This window comes from Planococcus citri, chromosome 4, assembly GCF_950023065.1.
Source record: "Planococcus citri chromosome 4, ihPlaCitr1.1, whole genome shotgun sequence".
NCBI classification, from domain to species: Eukaryota; Metazoa; Arthropoda; class Insecta; order Hemiptera; family Pseudococcidae; genus Planococcus; species Planococcus citri.
In genome coordinates, this window is record NC_088680.1 from 46,613,999 (window position 1) to 46,638,505 (window position 24,507).

Below are 24,507 nucleotides of genomic sequence, written 5' to 3' on the forward strand. Positions count from 1 at the left end.
TGGAAGATCGGGTAAATTTTCAAATTTAAAATCACTTAGCTTCGTGAGAGCCGAAAAGTTTGTTCATTTTTGAATATTACCCAAAAGGAAATGTCCCAAGCTGAAAACAATTCATTTGAAAATCTTTTGGAAATTTTCAAATGTGTGACTTGAGTGTGAGTTTGCCTTCAAATTTTGGAGATAGGCAATCTTGAAAGATGAAAGATCACATTTTATGTTCGTTTTCAAGAGTTCAGATGAGGTCTAAAACTGCATTTTTTTTTTAGTTTTGCTGAATTTTCGTTGATTTTATGGCTAATGTGATGAAAAATTTCAAAATTGAAGGGCTTGGGGTGAAAATGAGTCAGGAGTATTTTTCGTTTTTGTGGGAAATTAGGAAACAGGTTCACGTTTCAAAAGGTTGTGATAACTTTGAATGAAATCTTTTCCCACAAAAAATTAAAAATACAGCTGACTTGCTTCTTACTTCAAGTCCTTCAATTGTCATCAACTCATCATACCTACCTATAATGAAACAGAAAACTGAAATTTGATTTATTTACTCGTATGTATTTATTTTTGGTCTTTCAAACGAAATGGTCACACTTTCGGGTTTCAAGCCTTTCTTAAAGTTTTCAATGGATTTTTGGAAATGCTTTTTCCAGCTTCTAAGAAATTATACGGAAAAGGGTTCAGTGAAATTTACTATTTTTTTTTTTGGCTAGTGGCTGTCTACGTATGCAATTTTGGCCGGAAAATTGAAAAAAAAATATGTCACTTAATGCGAAACTGAGTTTACTTAATTTACACTCCAAGTATTTTTGATCTTCCAATTTCATTTTGAATTTATTTTACGTTTAAAAAAACAAAAAGCAAAAAATCGCAGTTTTCTACCTACATTTTTTTTATTTTATTTTTTAAAAATAAAATTATTAATTACTAGTTACCTAGGTAAATTTTCAATTTTCATTCTGATAAACCTACAACTTTCAGATGAAAAAAATGGAGCGTTGAAATATCAACTGTTGATGCAATTTTCTCCAGTTCAGGTATTATACCTACTTAAACTCCTTAGTCATTACCGATTATTTAAGGAGTTCCTACTGACACAATAATTTTTTAAACAACGTGTGTTTAAAAAAACAAACCAACAAACAAAAAATAAAATATACGACATCACCTTTTTAACATTTTTGTTGATTTTTATTGCAAAGTACAAACGTATCTACCTAGAAATTTTTATTGATACTTACCCAATGATTTTATGCTACCAAAAGTAGTTTATGGTACCTATAATGTGCCCACCAAAACATACGTAGAAAATACCATGGCACCTAATATACCCGCCTATACCAACTTATCTATGACTAATACAAACAATCATGATTTTTGTAGACACGTATGCGTTTTACGACTTCAACTGTGGTTTTCAAAGAAAAATGGATATTTGAACTAATTTTTTCTAAGCCTCTTTTAGTCTTTTCCTATTCAATAAAATGCGTTCCACTGCTTAAGAAACGTAATCCAGTCTATCAAAGTAGCAGAAGCTCATCATTATTAATGGAAAGTTAATAACGCGTACCTACATTCTTACTGATTCCAGAGGCATGTTTTGTGATGGGATTATCATTCTTTTATATTTTTTTCACCGCTGCTACAGCAAACACATTGAATTTTACTGCATATTTCGTTGAATTTTCATATTTTTTCGCTTACCAACTCGACCAAGAAAATTTTTTCTATATCTTAACTCGGTCAATAGCAACATTGTTACCTCGATACAAACTTGTTTATTACAAAGAATTAATGCAATGAAATAAATATAAGATTTATTTAGTCGAAAAAGAATCAAGAAGCATTAAAAATAATTAACAACAAGAAAATCATACACTGTCATCCAATTCCAAGATTTTCTCATCTCCGGTCGGCGAAATCTTCAATGTACCATTCGCAGTTGTATTAAAATAAATCTTCAAGCTCACAGGTAATTCGGACAACTTGAAATTTTGGGGTAAATTATAAGTCAAGTATGTCACATTGACAATTTCAGGTGGTGCAGCATTCATGGCCGCAAATAAACAACAGAACAATAATAAAAATACTACACGATTCATCTTGAAACAACAGCGTTTGACAATATTTCAAAAGTTTATGTATAGTGATTGAATTTTCACGGTTAAGGTGTCCTTATCGTTGACAAAAAGCGAAGAAAATACATAAAGGAAGCGATAATTTTAATCGCTTTTTCAGGATAATGATTCTATGTGTACGTAGGTATTGGTTTAAACACGATGTACTTTTGACATTGTCAATATAATATTGCGCATTGTTGAACTAAATTGGAGTTTTCCACCAAACGGAAGCAAATTCCTTTAAAAAAGAAAAAAAGAACTAGGTACGATGGGAATAATGAGGAGGAGGGGAGGAGATACAATTCCGAGAATTTTTAGAAAAAGTTTGACAGCTCATTTTACAAAATAATCATCTGATTTATTTTTAAAAAACCTGTTCAAATTGAGCGTTGTTGACCAAATTTTCAAATTTTCCATTTCGTTAAAAAAAAAGAAAAATTGTTGTTAAACACTGAAAAATTACGTTGTTTCAGAATTTTGAAAATTTTGATACAGGTAAGAGAAATTAAGATCGAGTTTGAGACCAACTATTTTTTTTTCTTCAAAATTCAACTTTCAAAAAATAAAATAAATTTATTTATTTTATAGAGTGCCATGTACAGCTAGTAAGGCTAGGTATCTTTGTTCTTAATCATTGATATTTTTACATGTTCCATTTTTCAAGAACCATCAAATTTCTTCATTCTCTTCTTTGTAAATAACAAAAATGTAATAAAAACATTAAAACACGCCGAACTGTATTGTACTGCTCATTTCGATTCTATCGCAACTCAAAGGAACATGATGAAACAAATAATTAGGTAGAAGATAATTTGAGCAGAACTTTATCATCAATATTTAAAAAATAAAATAAATATGTTCAACAAATTACAATTAAATAAAAATTTAACAACAACCACATAAATTAGCTACGTTAACTTTTTTTAGAATCAATTTCAACGTTACTTTCTATTTGTTCGCTTTTTCGTTCTTCCCAAATATAAGGCACATTTTCAAGTAAAGCTTTCAAGTCTCCTTCTTTATACAGCATGAAAAATCCTTGCAATTCAGCGGGACTAGTGTTTCGTTTATGTTTAGTAACCTCTTGAGCAAATTTTTTCGCATTTGAACCAGAATCTTGATAGAAATTTTCGTACATCTTCATAATTTGATATTCTGTACAGTATCCGACGTATTGCTTAAGATCTACGCGACCAGGCCGAATAAGAGCTGCGTCCAATCTGCGAAAAACAACAAAAAAAAAATACATATAATATTATATTAAACTGACTATTAGTAGTTCATAAAATATCACAATATATTTAAAAAAATACAACCACAATAAAATACCTTTCAGGATGATTAGTTGTCATAAACAGAATTCGTCCTTCGGCTGATGCAACGCCATCTAAACTATTAAGTAATCCACTCATAGTAAGTCGACTCAATCCTTCGTAGGCAGTTTGCACTAAAATAAAGAATAGTATTTAATTGTACAATAATTGCCGCACACGAAATAAAATATTCCATCAAAATTGAAATCGTACTTTGCGGGCTCTCTACTCTATTCGGAAATGCACCATCTACGTCCTCTAATAAAATTATGCTATTTTGAGGCGCCGAAACGAGCAAATGGTTCAGTCTATCGTCGGATAGCCCACGTTCACTTAAATTTAGAACACAAATTCCTCGGGATAGTTCGCCAGCCAGGGCTTTAATAAACGAGGATTTACCACAACCAGGCGGCCCATGTAGTAAATACCCTCTTCGATAAGGGATACCTGAAAAACAAATTAGAATTAAATAACTGCAAACTGTGGCATGAGCTCAAAAATTGAGACAGGAATCTTTACCTCGATCGAAATACCACGATGGTTTATCGATAAATTCATTAATATCTCTCAAAATCTTATTCGATACTCCTTCGTCTAAAACGACACTGGATAGAGGACGAATTTTATGAGGAGGACCGAATGGTCTCCATTCAGGTCCAACAGCAGTATACAAGATGGTTTTGCCTTCGGTTTCTGTCAGAGCTTCGTGTCGAGCTGTTCGTAAAATGAAAAAAAGTGAATTAGAAAACATTTTCAAAATGATGCAATTTCTATAAAAATTCACATGTTTACCTTCTTCCAAAATATTGAGTAAAATTTGTTTATTTCTGCCAATCGTTGACAACTTAACCGATTCAAATGGCATACCCATAGTCAGGTCCATCGTTTGCTGTCTGTCTCGTTCTACCAGTATCCATCTGGCACCATGTCTGAAAAATGGTCATCGATAACTTCGATAAGTTACGAGGTGAAGTTATGTGAAAAATTGACTCTTTGAAATTACCTGAACCAGTGCCTTCCGACGCTTGGAATCAGATCATATTTCGTTTTCGCGAGTCCATTATCTAATTGTTCGAAGCTGGTTTCGACACTAAGGTGTTGTGTTTCTCGAGCACCTTTCTTCGTAATCCATTGTAATATCCATTGATAACTTTTATCACGACATGGAACTTCCAAAGTGGTAATATACCGTCTCTGGAAAGCTGCCGATGCGTATATCATTCCTTTTCTAGCTGCTGCTCCTACTACTCCTACTCCAACAAGAGCGAATCCGGCACCGAAGAACTGATTGTCCTTCAAATTATCTAGGAAATCTGTCCAGGGCATCTTGATTTTGAGATATTACCTATTTGATTAGCATTTAGATGTTCATGATTTGAATTGTGTAAATTACAGCGAAAGTGTGAAATCAGAGCAACGACATGGTACAATTTTCAACATCATTGAACTTGAAAAAATACTCTCCGGCAAAATGAATTTTCAAGTGATACTGATAACAGCGAAATTGTTATCAGTTCGAAATTAATTCAAAACACGAATGCCATTATAAATATGGCGGAGGCAGTTTGAAGTAACAACACTAGCGCCCCATCCAAGAACCAACTGAACCAAGAGAATTTTTTGATTTTTTATTTTTTTTTTTTTAAAATAAACAAAATAAAATGAAATTGAAAATTGATTGAATTATGAATTTATTGAAGCGTGGACTTGAATTTGAATTTTTTCTGAATGATAAAAATCTTATAATCATTAACATCATTTCTCATTCCATTCCAAGGCCCAAGCCAAGCCCAAAAATTATGGTCATTAGGTCAAACATCAAATCAAGCATTCAAGCTCAAGCTTGACTTGACTTGAGAATTTCAGTGATTTCATTTTCACTATTCATTCTACCTTTGCAACATTGAAAATTATTGGAACAGGCTATCTAACGTCAATTTGTTTCTCAATTTACTGGATCTTTCTAATGATTTATTTTCAGGTTTCTTCATCAAATGCAGTACCTGAAACAGTTATAAAAATAACACGAACGATTTAGAAAATGATAATTCGAATCTTTCAATCTTTTAATATAACCCTCCCCCTTCAACCCAGCCAAGTTTACGTTTCAACTTCAATTGTCATGTATTTTCAGTGTTACTAAAATTGCATGGCCAAAATGATCGTTGAAAACAGGGCCGTATTTACGTATAGGCAGTATAGGCAGCTGCCTAGGGCGGCAAATTTTAGGGGGCGGCAGATTTTTGCTTTAAAAAAAATAATAAATCGTACGAATTTGGCAAAAAGTGCCTACGGAAATGTACAGATATCTCGATTTTTATCCAATAAAACATGCAAAAATGGGCGTTTTTTCGTTTCTTGAACCCATTTTTTCAAAAAAATTTTCAGCGAAAATTTTACTTTTCTTCCTTTAGAACTATCCCACGCCTCAAAAAGTTCCATTTGGGTCATTCCACGTCAATTGAACCAAGAAGTGGTAGGGGGGTTCGGCGATTTTTTTGAAATTTTTCCTGTGGAAAGACCTTCTGAAGGGATGACCAATGGCGCGAATCGCAGCCCTCTAGCCCATTTTTAAAGGCAGCCAGGGGGTGTCAAAATTTTCAGTGAACCTAAAACGTCATCCCCATTTCAGCAGTGGATTACTCGATAACCGCGATACCTACCAAAATGGGATATTTTCCCATAGTTAGGGGTTTTGAAAGGCTTTTTGGTGATATCTTAAAAATCAGTGTTGCCAGATTTTTTCGTAAGAAAAAGTAGCTCAAAAAGTTTTGAAACGTAGTTTTCATATCGTTCCGACTCTCAAAAATTCTGAAAAAAATATATTATGGACATCTTTTCATGCTGAACAACATATTAAAAAATTGGGATGGTAACATGTTGCAAAGTTGATTTTAAAAAATTCAAAGTTTGCGAAAAAATGCGATTTTTGAATTTAAAACATGAAAAAAAGTTTTGATAGGTGAAGTTGACCCATTTGACCCCTATTTTTACGTATCTGTTGAAAAAGTTGAAAAAACCCTTTTACTCGTTGAAATACTTAAACTCCTCACGAAAAAATTAAAATTTGAAAAAATTTAATTTTCAATTTGAAACAACAAAAAAAGTTTAAATTTATTCAGTTGTCTTATTTTGACCTCTTTCTGACGTATTTCATGAAAAAGTTGTTGAAAATTACTCTCACAACAAAAAAATAAAAATTCGTTCACTTCTTGAATCTTTTCGAATTTTGATTTTTTTGTGAGGAGTTCATTTCATCGAGTGAAAGGGTTTTTTCTCAACTTTTTCCACAAATACGTAAAAATAGGGGTCAAATGGGTCAACTTCACCTACCAAAACTTTTTTTCATGTTTTAAATCAAAAAATCGCATTTTTTCGCAAACTTTGAATTTTTTAAAATCATATTTGCAACATGTTACCATCCCAATTTTTTAATATGTTGTTCAGCATGAAAAGTTGTCCGTAATATATTTTTTTCAGAATTTTTGAGAGTCGGAACGATATGAAAACTACGTTTCGGAACTTTTTGAGCTAATTTTTCTTACGAAAAAATCTGGCAACACTGATTTTTATGATATCACCAAAAAGCCTTTCAAAACCCCTAACTATGGGAAAATATCCCATTTTGGTAGGTATCGCAGTTATCGAGTAATCCACTGCTGAAATGAATGATATTTTAGGTTCATTGAAAACTTTGACACCCCCTGGCTGCCTTTAAAAATGGGCTAGAGGGCTGCGATTTGCGCCATTGGTCATCCCTTCGGAAGGTCTTTCCACAGGAAAAATTTCAAAAAAATCGCCGAACCCCCCTACCACTTCTTGGTCCAATTGACGTGGAATGACCCAAACCTCTAATTTTGAGTTTTCATGCCCAAAAATTTGGTATTTCACGCGGTCAAAAACTCAAAATCAAGAAACACGTTTTTTAAGGTTGTTTTTTTTAGTGTAAGGAAACTTGCGTATTTCATTTTTCATAAAAAAATACGGATTTAAAATAGATTTTTTGGATGCCAGCACTTTATGAAAAATAATAAACAAATGCAATGTTTCTGATATTAAATACGTAGATATTGATATTGTATATATCAGTTACGTTTTGTATATTTTGATTAAAAATTGAATTATGGGTGGGCATAAATTTTCACACAAACCAAAAAAATTGTGGGGGAGGAAGGGGCGGCAAATTTTTTTCTGCCTAGGGCGGCCTAATGTTAAATCCGGCCCTGGTTGAAAAATTTACATTTGCGATTAATGAAATGGGATGGGAAAGGATGGGATAAAATGAGTAAGTAACTAGGCTCACAACTGGTCTTTCTCTTTTCTGATTTTTCTATACCTATATGTTAGAAAACGTAAAAAAAGGCAATTACCTACACATTGTAAATTATAATGCAAGTTGTCGTCTAAAAAAATGCTGACAAGTAGCCATTGAAACGGCACCTCCTCTGCCAAAATTGTGCCAATTTAGCGGCCAATAATAGTCTGAAGTGGTTTATGGATAGTATGATAGTATTGGCAACGTTGTAATTCTCTAAGTCAACGATTGTGTTATATGTTTTCTGTGTTCGTTATTACCTTTTTATTCTTCGTTATGTAAAGTTGTCATGTTATATGAAAGTATTATTAAACGCCCTGAGATAAAGAAGTCTTACGTCTATTTATTTCTAATTTATGGAAGTAAAAAACTCAACAAGTACCCGGTTCACTAGTGGCTCCCAATCGGTGGGCACGACTTTCTTAAAAGTGCGGTTTTATTTCTATTTGCTAAAAACTATTCTACACGATTGTGTCGTCGTAAGTTTCCATTGTTCGAACCGCATGTGTGACTTTAATGCCTATAAAAGTCAAAAGATTCGGTAGAAATAATTACTTAGTTCCTGACCAATTAGAAATAAAAAATATCTACTCATCCAAGTACGTGTAGCCGAATTTTTCGTCAAATATTGTGTGGAAAACGTCAAAATTCCGCAAAATATTGTGTCAGATAAGTCGCTTTCAAGACCAATCACGCCGACTCAATCTCCGGTTCTATCTTTACGACAAAGGAAAGTTCAACGTGTTGAAATAAAGAAGAAAGCTCGAAAAGTTAAACAGATAGAAATAAATAATCCTAGTATCCAAGTGTTTGAAGATTTTTACGAAAATCAAATTCGATTACTATTTGAAAATCTTCCATTTTCAAACCTATCCGAGTCCGTACGTGAAAGTGTGTCAGAGATGGCTCTCACTGAAGAACAAATCAATGCTAAAATCGACGAAAAAATCGCCGCTGCCGAAACTCGCATTAATAATCATGTTACAAAAACGATATCCGATGCGACGAAAGATCTATTTCAACAGATTTCTACAGCTATGACGACAGCGATAAATAACAGGATGGATGCTGAGATGGCCGAGTTTGAAGTTCCTCCTCAGCAGATCCAGGTCACGCTTCCGAATGAACAAAATTTCATTAATTTATTTCCAAATTCCGGTATTGTATTCGACGAGCAGAATAAACACCATCCGCATCGATTCCTAAACCAATTCGAAAACTATAGGTGCGTTTATGATTGTCCGTAACTCTTACGGCCTGTTACAGAAAAGTAAAAATTTTTTTACTTTTCTGTAATTTTCTTTGTTCTTTTCTGTAAAACAAAAAGTTACGGTTACGGACAACGTGAACTACGCCATAAGAATTCTTGTATTTTACTTTTCCGTAACAGACCGTAACTTTTATTACGGTTAGTTACAGACAATCATGAACGCACCTTATATGTCACAAGTGCAATTAACTAATGAGATGACTAAGATAATTATGTTTAACACAGCTGTGAAGATAAATAATGATTCGTGGAATAGTCGTAGCAAGAATGCAAAAGTTTACCAAGAATCTCGAAAAATCTTTCTATCAGTCTTCTGGGACGAATCTTGCCAACGAGCAGCTCTCGACACATTTAGCTTGGAAACAGCTCCAAACGACTATAGCATAACAAAAGTTATCGAAAGGATAGAATTGTGGTATCCAACATTAATTAACATGAAACGTGTTACTCCTAACAAAGCAATCAGCAGCTTATATGACAAGATACCCTCCGAGTTCCAATATAGAATTTCCGGTGAAGATTTAAATTCATTTGAACATCTCATCTCTAAACTAAATTCGTTGAAACAACTAGCGGCTTCAAGAATCTGTAGTGTTACCAGCTGGGCTAAGCAGTTAGAAACTCCTCAACAAACGAATCATCAACGCACTGACGATCGCACGTTTCGCGATTATAGTGGTGGAATGCAAGACGAACATGGCAGAACAAACGAAGATCGCGGCGGCTATCGTGGTCGATGGAATAATGGAGAGTATCGCCGTGGATATAGAGGAAGAAGTCGCGGATATCGAGGTGGTTATCGTGGAGGATATAGAAATTATGATAACTATGATAACAAACCCTACGGTGATAAATACGGCGATGACTCTCGCCCACTATCCGAACAACATTCCGGTCAAAATGGCGGACAAATTGCAACGCATCAGCAGCAACCTCCTCCACAAAATACAGCCTCGAATCCTCCGCCAAGCCAATCTTTACTCCAACGTCAGCCTCAAGCAAACGCTTCAACATCCGATAACTCATTTGCTAATGGATTATTTGGCAGTCAAGCCGGAGCTGCTCAACAGAACTCTTTAAACTAATTCCTGACTCGTATTCCCGTCCAAGAATAAACTTATGTAAACTAGAAATAAAAAATTGTAAAATAAACTATTTCGGTGACAATATCGTTCAATTATTACTTGGTAACGGGAGTATACGTATGCCGACCTTGGCAAATATTTTTATGACGCTGAAGAATTTTAATCTATCTAACCAAAAATTAGTAATTTCATTCGGAGAAGGAGAGTTAAACGATGATCGAATTCCATTAAATTACATCGCATACTGGGTTCAGAAAATCTGCGGCCTGATAAAATATCAAAAACCTTCGTCAACTTTAATTCTATTTCCGATCCTACATCCAATGACCCATAAAAAACCTCGTGGTCATATTCGAAGATATCTACGAATTCTATCTATTTACAAGAAAAATATCTATCGTATGAAAAATACCAGACTGATTACAGAATTATCGAAGCAGTTTCTAGTTACAAATGGCTATCGTTTTAAAACAAACAGATCCGGAGTGATCAATGTTATTAAAGGAAAATTCTATTATAGTAATAAACTACATGATTTCTTACCGAAAGATGATAATTCCAAAGCACTACGAAGCCAATTTGAAGAAATATTGCGGAAATATAATATGATCCAGTCTGAACCTGAAAAGGAAATATCACCGATAGAAATTAATAAACTACCTATTAGGTCAATACCCGAAGAAGAAGAAATCATACCTGAGTCTGTAGCGCGAATTACTCTTAAAAAATCGCCAATTCGTGTAAAATCACCACCAATATTACGCAGAAAAGTACTCTCGCCATTGAAGAAAAAATTATCGCCGATAAGAAAACCAAAAATTATCCAAACATACGAAAACAACGATGAGAAAATCGAAATCTGCGAACCAATCACTGAGCAGCATCCGAACGGTGAACCTGAGATGGAAAAACACGAACATATTAACATCAATTGCATTATAAATCACAATAATGCTGACGAAAGCTTCTCATCGGACGAATCGCTTAACTCTTCGGTTTCAATGGATACAGTGGCAACTTGCAACTCACCAGCTAATTTAAGTATCGAAGATGAAATCGAGGTGGTGTATGATCTATATAATGTTCATTCCAATCAACAATTAGTTCTCTATCAACGACCTGTTGAAAAACAACCAGTTACTATCAAAGAAATTACCGAAGAAATTATAGAAATTAATAAAATAAAAACTATCGAAGCGAATGAACAACCTAAACATCTGAGAAATACAAGTGCGATTCCATTAAAAATTGAGACTGAAGATTGCGTAGTTCTACTCGATTCCGGTGCTGATGCGAACGTTATTGATCAAGGTACACTCTACATGCTGCATAGAAATCATCCAAATCACGTAGCTTTCGAACCCGCAAATCAAGTAGCAATTGTTAAAGTAGCTAACGGTAACGAAGAAGAATGTCTTGACTTCATGGGCGTTGTACAGTTTAAATTTAAAGACCATAAAATCAACGTAAAATTTCATGTAATGAGAAACTTACCAGGAAAAATTCTCATCGGTCATCATGCTATGAAAGACAACAATATCGATACTGAGTTTGGTCCAATGAGAGCGAAGTGTGAACGTGGCGGCATAACTGAATACATCGATTTCATAATTCTGGATAAATACATCAACATCCATGAAATTCATATACGATTAATTGATAAAATAATTAAACCAATCGAACCTACAAAAGATACTGGCGAAATTCTTCGTAAAAAGCTACTCCGAAATGATAGAAATATTCAGCTATCGAACGATCAACAGCAAATAGCTTTCCAACGTCTAAACCCGCATGCCCGTATTTTCCGTGACGAAATTGGTCGTTATAATGGTGATCCAGTGGTCTTCAAATTCAACGTCGACAAGGTTCCAAATTTTAATGGTAGAAATTACATTCCGAGTGTTCACATGCGTGAAAAAGTAAAAGCTGAAATGCATCGGTTGATTATTAATGATATTATTAGACCATCGAATACAACACATGTTAATAACACTATAATGCGTACCAAATCCAACGGCTCACTGCGTATTTGTTTAGATCCTGAAGAGCTGAATAAATATTTAATTCCAAATTACAACGAACCACCGAACTCTGAACGCCTGGTTCATGATGGAAAAAACAAAATGTATCGATCAACTGGCGATTTCAACTCGGGATTCTGGCAAGATCCACTCGACGAAAATTCGAAAAAATACACCGGATTTAAAATGGATGGTGAAATTTGGGAATGGCAAGTTGATCCATTCGGTACCGTTGTCGCAATGGGCGAGTTTATCGATCGCAGACGGAGAATGTTTTATGGTCTTCCAGTGAAGATGTTCGTGGATGAATTTCTAATAGAAACCGAAACGTTCGAGGAACATGTCCAATTGCTTGAGGAAGTGTTCCGGCGAATCAACGAAGCGAATATGACGCTGAATCCGAGTAAAACCAAATTATTCCAGAAAAATGTTGATTTTCTTGGCCATATCATCGGTGAAGACTCTGTTAAAAAACAAGATCAAAAAATGGAAAAATTACTACGTTTTAGAAATAAATTCTTCAATAAACGTCAAAACAGAGTTATTCTACCAACTGTTACGAATATCAAGCAGTTCACCGGTCTCACGAATCTATACAGAAAGTTCATTGAAAACTATCAAACAATATTAGAACCAATCACGAAACTCACCAAGAAAGATGTACCGTTTGTCTGGGGAAAAGAACAATCCGATGCTTTTGACCGACTATACGAAGCTTATCAACAAAAGTTCGAATTAAAGATGCCCGATAATGAAGAACCATTCTACATAGAAATCAGCGTCGAATCAGCCACCGTAAATGCAGTCTTGTATCAAGTTCTAGAAGGAGAAAAACACATCGTTATGTTCGTATCATCTGCATTAAAATCACATGAAAAAAATTACACCATCATTGAAAAACGAGTATTTGCGCTTGTTAATGCGCTAAAGAAAACCAGAATGTGGCTGATTGGTAGAGAAATACACGTACCCATTAGTTTGAAAACAGCTGTATCGAAGATAAAAGATGCGTCTGAATTCCATGTTAAAGCTGCTGGATGGTATCTCTGGACAAAACATCTCAACGTTCAATACACCATCTCGAAACCTGACCACAAACTATTCAACTTGCCTCCACTGGAATTGATCAGATCTGAAGAAATAATGGATATTTTAGAAATAAGAGTACAGATAAAACGAGATCTCGAAGACGCATTGTTTCATTTATCAACATGGCAAAATGATGATCCGAAATTAAAAACTATTATCAACGCATTAAATGGTCAAGTTACGGATAAAATTAAGTTCAGAGGAAAAAAAGCAGTCGCGAAGTATATAGAAAACATCAAAGAAAAATATACAACTGATCACAGTCTACTATATCGAACAACTGGCGAATATCCATTACCTTATCTTCCAAGTGCGCTGCTGAGAGAAACTGTTGAGTATTTGCACGAATGGTACGGTCATCTCGGAAAGAATAAACTGATTGACATTTTTAATAGAACTTACTACCATCCATCGGCTGAAAAACATATTGCTTTTATCGTAAGTGTCTGTATTGTCTGCAAACAGAACAAAATCTACGGATTAAAAAAGTATCCAGAGTTTGCCAAAGTTACAGCAAATGATATCGGAGAAAATGTTAGTGTTGATCTTTATGGGCAATTGCCGAATCCACTGGGTCTTCCTCGTGCTATCGTCGTCGCTAAAGATGTATTTAGCAAGAAAGTATATCTGATGGCACTTAAAGATACGAAAACAGAATCGGTCTTACCTATTTTAACACGAATCAACGATGATATGCGAGCTCATGGTCACAAATTAAAGCGAATCACGACTGATAACGGACCACAGTTTATGTCGAATCAATGGAAAGATGAGTGTAAGCGGTTGAAGGTGGAATGTACGTACGTCTCGCCATATAATCCTCAGTCATCTACGGTGGAAAGAAGCATGAGAGAAATCGGCACGCAATTAAGAATTTATCTAAACGAAAATAGTGATACCGAAGATTATACTCACGAAAACTGGCATAATTACGTAACAACGGTAGAGAAAAATCTCAATATGGCTCCTTCGGATTACGGTCTTAGTCCATTTGAGATATGGGGCATTCCCCAAGATGCACCGAAGCCTGAAATTATAGAAACGTTTCAACATGATGTCAACAAGCTGTTAAAAAAAGCAATAGAAAAAATTAGTAACTACGAGAAAAAATATACTACATTCGACAATCTACCAGATACTATCGTTACCTTAATGCCAAATCCGAGTATGTCCAAGAACGTGAATTTTTCAGGAGAGGAAATTGAAAGTTTGAAAGATGATAAAAACAAATGGAGGGGATATGATGTAGTAAAATTTTGAAGTATGATAGCTCAATCTCTTATGAAGAGATTGTCTGAGCTACATTTGTAAAATTTCTCAATTTAGTACGTGTAATTAAATGTTTTTCAAACAGTGATGGACATACTCAGGTTTTGATTCTATATGTCCATGTTGTTACGAATTGAAATCCGAGTATGTCCCAAATTTCTTATGAATTTCAGGTATGGGTGAACTGTTATGCAGTCTTAAATTAAAGACAATGAAATTCTTATTCGATTGGTGTTGAATTTTCATCATTTCGCGTAAAATTAACGATTTAATGAGTACTTCTATTTTACTGATTTTTGCATACTACGTACGTCATCTTTAAACTAAAAATACTCGAAATTTTCAGTGGACACATAGGTATTTTAATACAGCAAAATGTTCGGATTTTCATCCTCTTGAAAATGAGCTGTTGAAAATGAGCTGTTACCGAAAGCTCTACATGCAACCGTTCAAAAGTTTTCGAAGTTTGAAGTTGCGAAAAAGAGCTGCAAGCTGCAAGTATTGAACTTCAAACTGAAATTACTGAACGTTTTGAGTGGACACATAGGTATTTTAATGTATCAAAATGTTCGTAATTTTATCCTCTTTAAAATGGTTGTTTATCGAAAGCTGTTCCTTCAACCGTTTGAAAGTTCTCGAAGATCAAAATTACGGAAGGTGGTCAACTGTGTTATCACTGTTATCAAGCAGTCACAAGTCACAATGAGTTCATTGAATTCTGTTTGGAATATTTTGTAATGCGGATTAGGTACTAATTTATTTACCCTGATCTATGAAACCAGTTGTCTGGCGTACGAGATGATGAACAAGCTGGAACACAATCATTGATGGTTTTATTTTTAATGGACATACTCAATGGACATACTCGCTTTTAGCTTCTAAATGGACATACTCAATGTTTAAAATTTATTTAAATTCAATTTTTTTACATTTTCATTATAATTATAAGGTTTATTATTTATTTCACTAGATTCGGCTGAGCGTCAGCTTTTCAGTGATACCAAAATCAAAAAATTGAAAATTTTGGACATACTCGGATTTGGCATTAAGGTAACGATATGCATGATATTGAACTATATATTGACAAAAGTGGATTTCTATGGGCAGCTACCGATGGGGCATGTAAAGCCAACGGAAGCGACGATGCTGTCGCTGGAATTGGCGTTTGTTTTAAACCAACCAGCAGGTATAACATTTCGCAGCGATTAAATAAACAGAAACCGACAAATAATTTGGCCGAACTCTACGCGATAAAAGAGACGATACTTGCTGTTCTATGGAAAACCGATCACCGAAAATTAAAGATTTTGACTGATTCGCTGTATGCCAAACAAACTATTGATAAAACACTCGAATACGAACTGAACGAATGGAAAAATGCATCGAGGAAACTAGTGGCTCATAAAGATCTTCTTTTACAAATAAAGGAATTAAAAAGCCGAATGCATCATGTAGAAATAATCCATACAAAAGGTCATAAATACGATTTCACGAACATTGTGGCCGATAAATTAGCAAAGCAAGCTGTTTATGGCGATGACCGCGAACAAATCTTGAACTTACCTCAAGAAACGAAGCGTGAAAAAATCCATAAACTTATTCGATTGAAACAGCTGGAATTATGGATTACTCAAGAGCAAAAATTCAACGAGAACGACGATCCAGAGAAAAGACTCCAAGAAGGAGATCTAGTAATGATTTCTACTCATCTACATAGCAACGCTGACAGATTTTTAGCCGGTAAATTCTATCCGAAGCGCATTGGTCCGTTTATAGTGGAGGAACAAGTTGATGTTAACTGCTACCTAGTCAGAAATTACAAAACAGAGGAAAACGACGATATAAAATTTGTAAATCTTCGACAAACAACCATCTATGCGAAAAAAGAACAAGTTCAACTACTCGAAGACAATATTAAATATACCTCTCCATTTGATAAAAGAACGTTCCAACAGCGGATAGATGATCAGAGAAAACTTGAATTGGTCCAACAGGATGCGGAGTCTGAAAGCGATTATCTAGGTTGGAACGATGAGCAAACAAATCCATCTAAATTAAAACAATTAAAAAATATTATTCAGATGAAGAAAAGAAGAGGTCGACCACCTAAGGAAACACCAACGAAAAATGTACTTACCATCAACATGATTATTTCTAATTCACCGGTACCGATCGAAAGCAATTACACTCAAGAACTAATGAGAATCGAAAACGAAATTGGCGAAGATGAATTATTCAAAACAGCAGCAGAAATTCGAAAAATTAAATACGAGCAAAACATCCCAACATCAACGCGCCAACTTCTTAGAAATAATCTAAAAGAGAAATTCTCCACAGAAGAATATTACCGAATAGTAAGAGGATGGAATTAATCGAAACGTCACATAGTCAAAAAACAACTGCCTCAATCACCAAAACAACGAAAAGCCAAAAATCAACTGATAACAAAAAAATAAAATCTTCATTTCTAGAACTTCGAAGGAAATGCGCATTAAAAATATTCAAGTAAATGTGTTCCTTGTGTTTGATGATCTTTCTTAGCAGTTTGTTATTAATTATTAGTTTGCTTTTAATGAGTAATACTGTGCTAAAGTACCTCGTACGATTCTGTGTTTCGAATGAGTATTAGTTTGCGTATTCGGTGGTGAAAATATAGAAATAATTCCTATCAAATCCAAGTTGCGTCCGGTGTCGAGAATAACGCGAGTTGCCGACGGCAGAATTGTTAAGTCCTACAAATATAAAGACGATACTAACTCCTACTCAGACCGATCAATCTGCGATCTCAAAATCAAACTAAAACAGAAAACCGATATGATAGGTCAACTCAAAGAAGACAATAGAGCGGCTGATCGAAAGGTGGAGGAAATGCAGCAGCGAATAAATGATCTAGAGAGACGTACGGTGAATTTACGAAACAAACTTGAAGAATCGAAGAAAATACCCTTTTCCGCCTATAAACAAGAAAAGATAATTAACAACCTCACCGAACAGGTACGAATTCTAGAAATAAAAGTAAAGGATCGAGATTTGACCATCCGAGGACTAAACGAGGACAACGCGGAGTTGGCAGCAATCATAGATATGGAGAGAAATGACAGGAGATATTACCAACAACAACTTGAAGAAGAAAAGATCAAACGAAAGGAAGAAAACGAACGAACTCGACAACAGTTACAAGAATCTCGTAACCGAAACTTAGAGATTCTGGCAAGACAGAATTATTTACGGAATCGCGAAGAAGAAGCTGTTCGCCAATCAACGGTTCTATCTCGTCAACTTCGTCGTGTCTCTAACTACTTAATGGGAAAATTTCATTCAAACTACGTTGTAACCGGAATACTCACCATCAAACAATCCGATGACAAGTTATACGCCCATTTCAATAATTCCAGAATGCTCGGAGATGGTTTTGCTGCTTATTTGATACGCGATGCTCTCATGGAAAACAAAGAAAAAAGTATATTAGAAATGGTGGAAGGCGTTAATATTCGGTATACTGTAAAAGAGTTTCGTGAATATTTAGAAATGAACGATCGCACAGACAGAACTTGCATAACCAGCTTCGGGTGGCTCGATATTCAAAACGGTAGGATGACGGAAAATAACTTAAACAACGAGATCTACGCAGTCCTGAATAAATTGAAGTCGAAATACGAAATTATTAGAGTTATTCTACTACCCCAAATCGAAAACTGCCTACGAGTCCAGTATGCTCAACCTTACGAATTTCAGTCTATCATTCGACAAAATGACCAGCGATCAAGTTTCTTCAATGCGACGCTAATCAACGCAGCGAGACAACTATCCGATGATGTATGTACGATCGTAACGCGAAATATAGAAAACATCGATCAGGACTACGTGGGATACAAATTTTTTACGAAACCAAACTCTACGAAAATCTTCTTCCATAACGAGTATACCAACGCAATAAGATTGAAATTATTAGACGAGCCGCGTTCCCTGTTGGATGATTGAAAATCGTATCGACTCTCCTCTCCCGAAGTATGTTATTATATTGCTATTAATCTAAAAATCAAACAGCTCTCTCGAAGTTTTCAGCTGTGATTGTTTTTTTTTCATACTTCTTAGTTAATCATTTCTATTATCATTGTTGTGTAAAATTCTCTTATTTTTTTTTTACTGATCATGAGTTATTTTCTAAGTTCGACTGAACGTAATTTTCTTTTGTGTTCTACAAGTGATATGTAAAATTCTTATACTAATGTGATACCTCTATGATAATCGAGGCTGTAAAATCGTATTATTTTGTTTTTTTCTCGTTTGTTTTTTTTTAATGATATCTAATTTAGTTCTAGTTCCTTCAAAGACAGTCGACTCGACGTAATTCAAATGTGTTATCGAATAGAAATCAATACTATTATTTCTTAAGAATCATTTGTGATATTTTCTTTTCTTGTTGTATAATTTATCATTTATACTATTCGAGGTATTTTAATTAGTTGAGTCGGGGCAGGGGGTGTTCGTGGAACTGTCCCTCTTCTCGTGCCTCGCGCCGAGACAGTTGGGGCAGTGAAACGGCACCTCCTCTGCCAAAATTGTGCCAATTTAGCGGCCAATAATAGTCTGAAGTGGTTTATGGATAGTATGATAGTATTGGCAACGTTGTAATTCTCTAAGTCAACGATTGTGTTATATGTTTTCTGTGTTCGTTATTACCTTTTTATTCTTCGTTATGTAAAGTTGTCATGTTATATGAAAGTATTATTAAACGCCCTGAGATAAAGAAGTCTTACGTCTATTTATTTCTAATTTATGGAAGTAAAAAACTCAACAAGTACCCGGTTCACCATTAGGGTACCTACCTACGGCTGTTCCTAGTCTTGGGTTTATTTCCTTAAATGATCTCTTGAGCTAAAACTAAAAGACGCACTTAATTTAGAACTGAAAAAAAAAATGATAAAAGAGTCTCCGGTCTCGTCTCATTTAAAAATGAAAAAAGTGTTATTTACATACACTGTTTTTCGTTGCCATTGACATTTTTCAAGTTTTTATGTACCTACTACTTACCTAATTCATTCCATGATAAAAAATTGCAAACATTTTTTTTTTTGAAACTCCAGTACTGTAAATTGTAGGTACTGAGTAGGTATTTTTCTTATAGGTATAGTACGTAGATACTAATTTTTTTCCTGTACAGGGTGGCCAGAAATATCGGGTACCCCTAAAAAAGAGAAATGACTGAAGGCAGGATGGCTCTGAATGTTTTTTCTCGTACGTATGTACGCGTATACGTGCGCGCGCGTGGGGGGGGGGTAGTTTTCGTCCATGTTTCACAACTTGTAAACGGTTAAAAAACGCTAATCGGCAAGCTGCCTCTGTGGCGGCTTGCTATGGTAACGGATCGCTGTGCAAGAGGTCTCAGGTTCGATTCCCACGTCCGGCAGGAATTTTTTCAAAATTTTTTTTCGCGATTTTTATTTTTACGAGTTCAATTTTTACAGAAAATGTAATTAAATTATTTTTTTTTTGCTTTCAAACAATAAATAAATTTATTAATATTATTTTTCGAATTGTATGCCGAATTAGGCGAGGCCAGGGTTGCCACGATCCAGGGTTGCCACGATCCGGATCAACAATGATCCGGATCATTGATCCGGATCATCTTTTTGTGATCCGTGATCCGTGATCCGGATCATTTTTTCAGGCAAGATCCGTGATCCGTGATCCGGATCATTTTTTATACCATGATCCGTGATTCGTGATCCGAGGAATTTGCCATTTACGGATCACCTATCACGGATCATTTTTTTGGATGATTTTTGGAGAAAAAGTGTGCTTCTTTAGCAATTTTTCAAAAAAGAATGTGATTTTTTGTCATTTTTTCTCAAAATAGTAAAACTTTTGGTCAATTTTGGAAAAAAGTGGTATATTTTGGGATTTTTTACTGCTAAATGACAAATTTTGACCATTTTTCTAGAAAACAAACATTTTAAAAACGATCCGCAGAAATTTGATTCGTGATCCGTGATCCGGATCACTTTTTCGACCATGATTCGTGATCCGTGATCCGGATCATTTTTTCAGGCAAGATCCGTGATCCGTGATCCGGATCGTTTTTTACAGCTATGATCCGTGATCCGTGATCCGGATCAATTTTTGAAAAACCGTGGCAACCCTGCCACGATCCGGATCATCTTTTTGTGATCCGTGATCCGTGATCCGGATCATTTTTTCAGGCAAGATTCGTGATCCGTGATCCGGATCCTTTTTTTATACCATGATCCGTGATTCGTGATCCGTTGAATTTGCCATTTACGGATCACCTATCACGGATCATTTTTTTGATGATTTTTGGAGAAAAAGTGTGCTTCTTTAGCAATTTTTCTGAAAAGAAATGTGATTTTTTGTCATTTTTTCTCAAAACAGCAAAACTTTTGGTCAATTTTGGAAAAAAGTGGTATATTTTGGGATTTTTTACTGCTTAATGACAAATTTTGGCCGTTTTTCTAGAAAACAAACATTTTAAAATGATCCGCAGAAATTTGATCCGTGATCCGTGATCCGGATCACTTTTTTGAGCATGATTCGTGATCCGTGATCCGGATCATTTTTTACTTGGTTATCCGTGATCCGTGATCCGGATCATTTTTTACAGCTACGATCCGTGATCCGTGATCCGGATCAATTTTTGAAAAACCGTGGCAACCCTGGGCGAGGCGAAGCCGAGCCGTTTAAAATTTACATTTCATTCGATGAGCATTACTCCCCTTGGTAAGTTCAGACGGAGGCTAGACATTACCGTGTATGAAGCACTGCGGTTGTTTATAAAAAAATTGTACTCACCGAGGCCGAAGGCCGAGGGAAGTAAACGGACATAGTATGAACAACAAAGCGACCCGCGCAACCGAGGCGAAGCCGAGGTGAGCGGACACAACGCCCCCCAACACTAAAAACAGCTTTCAAAAGCAATGACAGTGACGTCATCGATGAAAAAAAAACCAGAGCCATCCTGCCTTCAGTCAATGCTAAAAAAAGTTTTCTAACTAAATACTTCGGTTGGTCACAGTGAATGATAATAATGATAACACATGATTGGTTGTTGGACTGGAGAGATAACATTCCACCAATCATATGCATCTATTTCACGTTGCCAACCTATATTTTTAATGAAAAACTTTCTTAGGGGTACCCGATATTTCTGGCCACCCTGTAGATTAGGTAGTAGGTATTAAAAATCATGCCTATGCGAGATTTTGAAAAAAAAGTTTCTTAAATGAATTCAATTAAGCATAAAAGAAGGAACTTGACAAAAAAGGGGAAAAGTTTCTTATCTACACAAATAATTAATCCATCAACATTGTAAAAACGATAGAATTTGAGAAAAGGGTACGTGTAGATAGGTAAGGATAGGTACCAAAGTATCTATCTATTTTCTAATAATGAATTATCGCGTGTTTTTCAACCACCTTAACCGATGAAAAATTTATTATTTCGATATAATGAAACGGACACTGATTTTCTCATCTCAGTGAAATATTTTCATGAATTTCTAAAATTAATAGTTTCTATTTTTCGATAAAAGATTTTTGATTCAAAGAAAGAAGAAATAAAACTCAACGAACGATTTTTCATTTTTACAAAATATTCATGTTCATATAATTAGACAGGTTGTACCTACCCATAGGCTTATCAACAAGTTACTAAGCTCCTTTCCTTACTTATGGGAAGATAGATACCAACTCATAGTTCTATGATAATTTCATGGTGTAAATCAAGAATACAAAATCCTGCATATTTAAAATCATCTTTACACCAAATAATTTATCTTTTTTAATAAGCATTTAATTACATTTTTATCTACCAGTTGAAAATATAATTTTGATTCCAGTTCTACTCGGTGTTGCGGTTTTTTTCGTGTATATTATATTCGCCTAGACGAGATTAATATTCGTGGTTTAGTAAATAAAAGTGAAATTACCATACAAATGGCGATTCTAATTACGAAAATCCTCGCTTTTAGTCGTATAGTCCTGGTTTGGGTTTCCTCGTTTTTATATTATCAACCTTCTGCCATTAATCCATTCGACAGTTATTACAGCATTATTTCAACAATACTGACACCCTTTTGCTCTTTGTCAAATTAAAAATAAACTTTTATAGGTTTATGAGAGATCAATCATTTAATATTACGCGGTACATTTATGTTAATCAATGAATACGGTCGTTAACGATGAATTATAGTGTATTACAGTCTTCACTCAACTATAAGCTATACTGTACCTACCATTGAGATATGTGTAGATATTTGGTTATTCTGGTATATGGTAACGATTTGTACTACATTATCTGGCACCCTACCTACTTCGAAACAATTTTCGAAATTCATTTTATTCTTTTGTTAGTCGCAAATACATTCATTGACCAGATGATTGTGATTGATTACGTGAAATAGAAACTTACATAATTAGGTATCATACATTTTTTTTTTTTTTTTTTTTTTTTTGAAGCAAATTATTTTAAAAGATGTAGAAATTTTTTCATCGTGATATCTACCTATCAACTGTTTGTAATATTTCTCATAAATGTAGGCAAATCCAGGTATACCCATGACAAATACGAATACATTTACGAGCTAAAAAATAAAAAAAAGCAAAAAATATTTCGGCTTTATAAGAAAGAGAAAAAAAGAGCTACGTATACTCTCGTTATGTGTTGACTTACATAACGAACTTGCAGTTCAATAGTGTAGAAAATTAGGTGAAACAACACCCAAACATAGACGTAATGGCGACGTTGATGGAAACTGATTTTTCAAACTCTTTTATCATTTCAAAAGAATTGCGTTTTAACACGATGTATAAAAAAGGAACTGTAAAACGTAAACAACGTAAAAACTTTTAACGTATTTATTTGTAAATTTTTTTTTTATACTTTCGTAAAAAAAAATCACTTTGCGCATTCAGCTCCTTTGTGCTGAAAATAAATTATTAAAATACGAAAGTAAACGGTAATCGGTTTTGCTTTGTGTTTTTCAATGATGTCTATTGAACTGGAGATAGAAAGTAGAAAAAAGTCTTTAGCGTTAAAATTCAACACTATGAAAGAAGCATGGACGAAGTTTTCAATGACTATGTTGTTTGAATTGCAGTTTCCTCTTTCCTGGTTAAAAGTGGTCGTCGGATTTATTTTATATGAAATCGCGTAATCTACATTAAGCTTATCAATAAAACCAACTACGAGGATAGGTTTATGTTGCAAGTTCTCTTTATTCTAACTTGGATTATGTCAATTGAGAGTCAACTTGGTTCCAGCGCGCTTTATGTTAAGTATGTACCTACCTATTCGATTGATAATAAAATAATCGTAGGTACATTTAAGTATTTAATTCCGAATGCAATCCTTTTTCGACAGGATGCTATTTTAAATGAGTTTATACTGCTTATTTTTATAGAATTTCTCGACAACTTGAAAATTCAAAATTTTTTGGTCATCAATTGAGTCGAAATGTTTAAAACTGGAATACGGTAAAATAAACTTTTCACTTCCAAGCTCCCCTTCCCCTGATGAATATTTTCAGAACGAACGTGAACGAGGATGTTACATGGGTCGTCTGTACTTATTCCTATCGGTCGAAGGATCGCTTTGTATTGGAAAATTCAGTGACATTGTCAATGTAGTTGAGTGAACCGACCGCTTTTTACGTGTTGAACGAGTAAAATCTATCCATTTAAATTAGTCGGAAAAATCCTCAATTTCCATCATGCTTTATTCATGCAACCTCTACGCTGTAAAACTTAAAATCAATACCGAAATTCAATTCGTGCTTAAGTATCAAAACGTAAAATTTGTTGTTTGAGTTCGGTATACCTACCCGTATATGTATTGTACATGGTTGGTGATACCTTCCTACCCTTTTGTGGATATTTTAGAATGTTGCAAAGTTGATGATTTTCAACTAGACTACCTATCGAAATAGGTACCTATATCGATATAAATAAGGGTTTTCTTACAAGTTGAAACTTCAAACCACATCGTATCTATCTTTCCGCCAGCTGAGCTGAGATTAA

The 24,507-nt window shown here is 34.7% G+C and overlaps 2 protein-coding genes across 2 annotated transcripts; one reads left to right on the plus strand and one right to left on the minus strand.

Moving 5' to 3' along the window:
* Positions 1–1,791: 1,791 nt before the first annotated feature.
* Positions 1,792–4,931, minus strand: Bcs1 (Bcs1 chaperone). Its single transcript, XM_065360619.1, has 6 exons — positions 4,428–4,931; positions 4,217–4,353; positions 3,944–4,138; positions 3,638–3,871; positions 3,441–3,558; positions 1,792–3,331 (listed from the first exon to the last, which is right to left on the minus strand). Exons 1-6 carry the CDS (start codon positions 4,748–4,750, stop codon positions 3,025–3,027), a joined length of 1,314 nt encoding a protein of 437 aa, XP_065216691.1. The 5' UTR covers positions 4,751–4,931; the 3' UTR covers positions 1,792–3,024.
* Positions 4,932–17,287: 12,356 nt separating this feature from the next.
* Positions 17,288–18,454, plus strand: LOC135845184 (coiled-coil domain-containing protein 63-like). The gene has a single exon (XM_065363650.1). It carries the CDS (start codon positions 17,288–17,290, stop codon positions 18,452–18,454), a length of 1,167 nt encoding a protein of 388 aa, XP_065219722.1.
* Positions 18,455–24,507: the final 6,053 nt, after the last annotated feature.

What these genes read in the sequence shown, in the direction of transcription:
- LOC135845184 (XM_065363650.1), top strand. Translation starts at nt 17,288, where the DNA reads ATGATAGGTCAACTCAAAGAAGACAATAGAGCGGCTGATCGAAAGGTG.
- Bcs1 (XM_065360619.1), bottom strand. Translation starts at nt 4,750, where the DNA reads ATGCCCTGGACAGATTTCCTAGATAATTTGAAGGACAATCAGTTCTTC. An exon ending in TAGAGTAGAGAGCCCGCAAA is followed by an intron (nt 3,559 to 3,637) that starts GTACGATTTCAA and finishes TCTTTATTTTAG; the next exon opens with TGCAAACTGCCTACGAAGGA. An exon ending in ACAACTAATCATCCTGAAAG is followed by an intron (nt 3,332 to 3,440) that starts GTATTTTATTGT and finishes TGTTTTTCGCAG; the next exon opens with ATTGGACGCAGCTCTTATTC.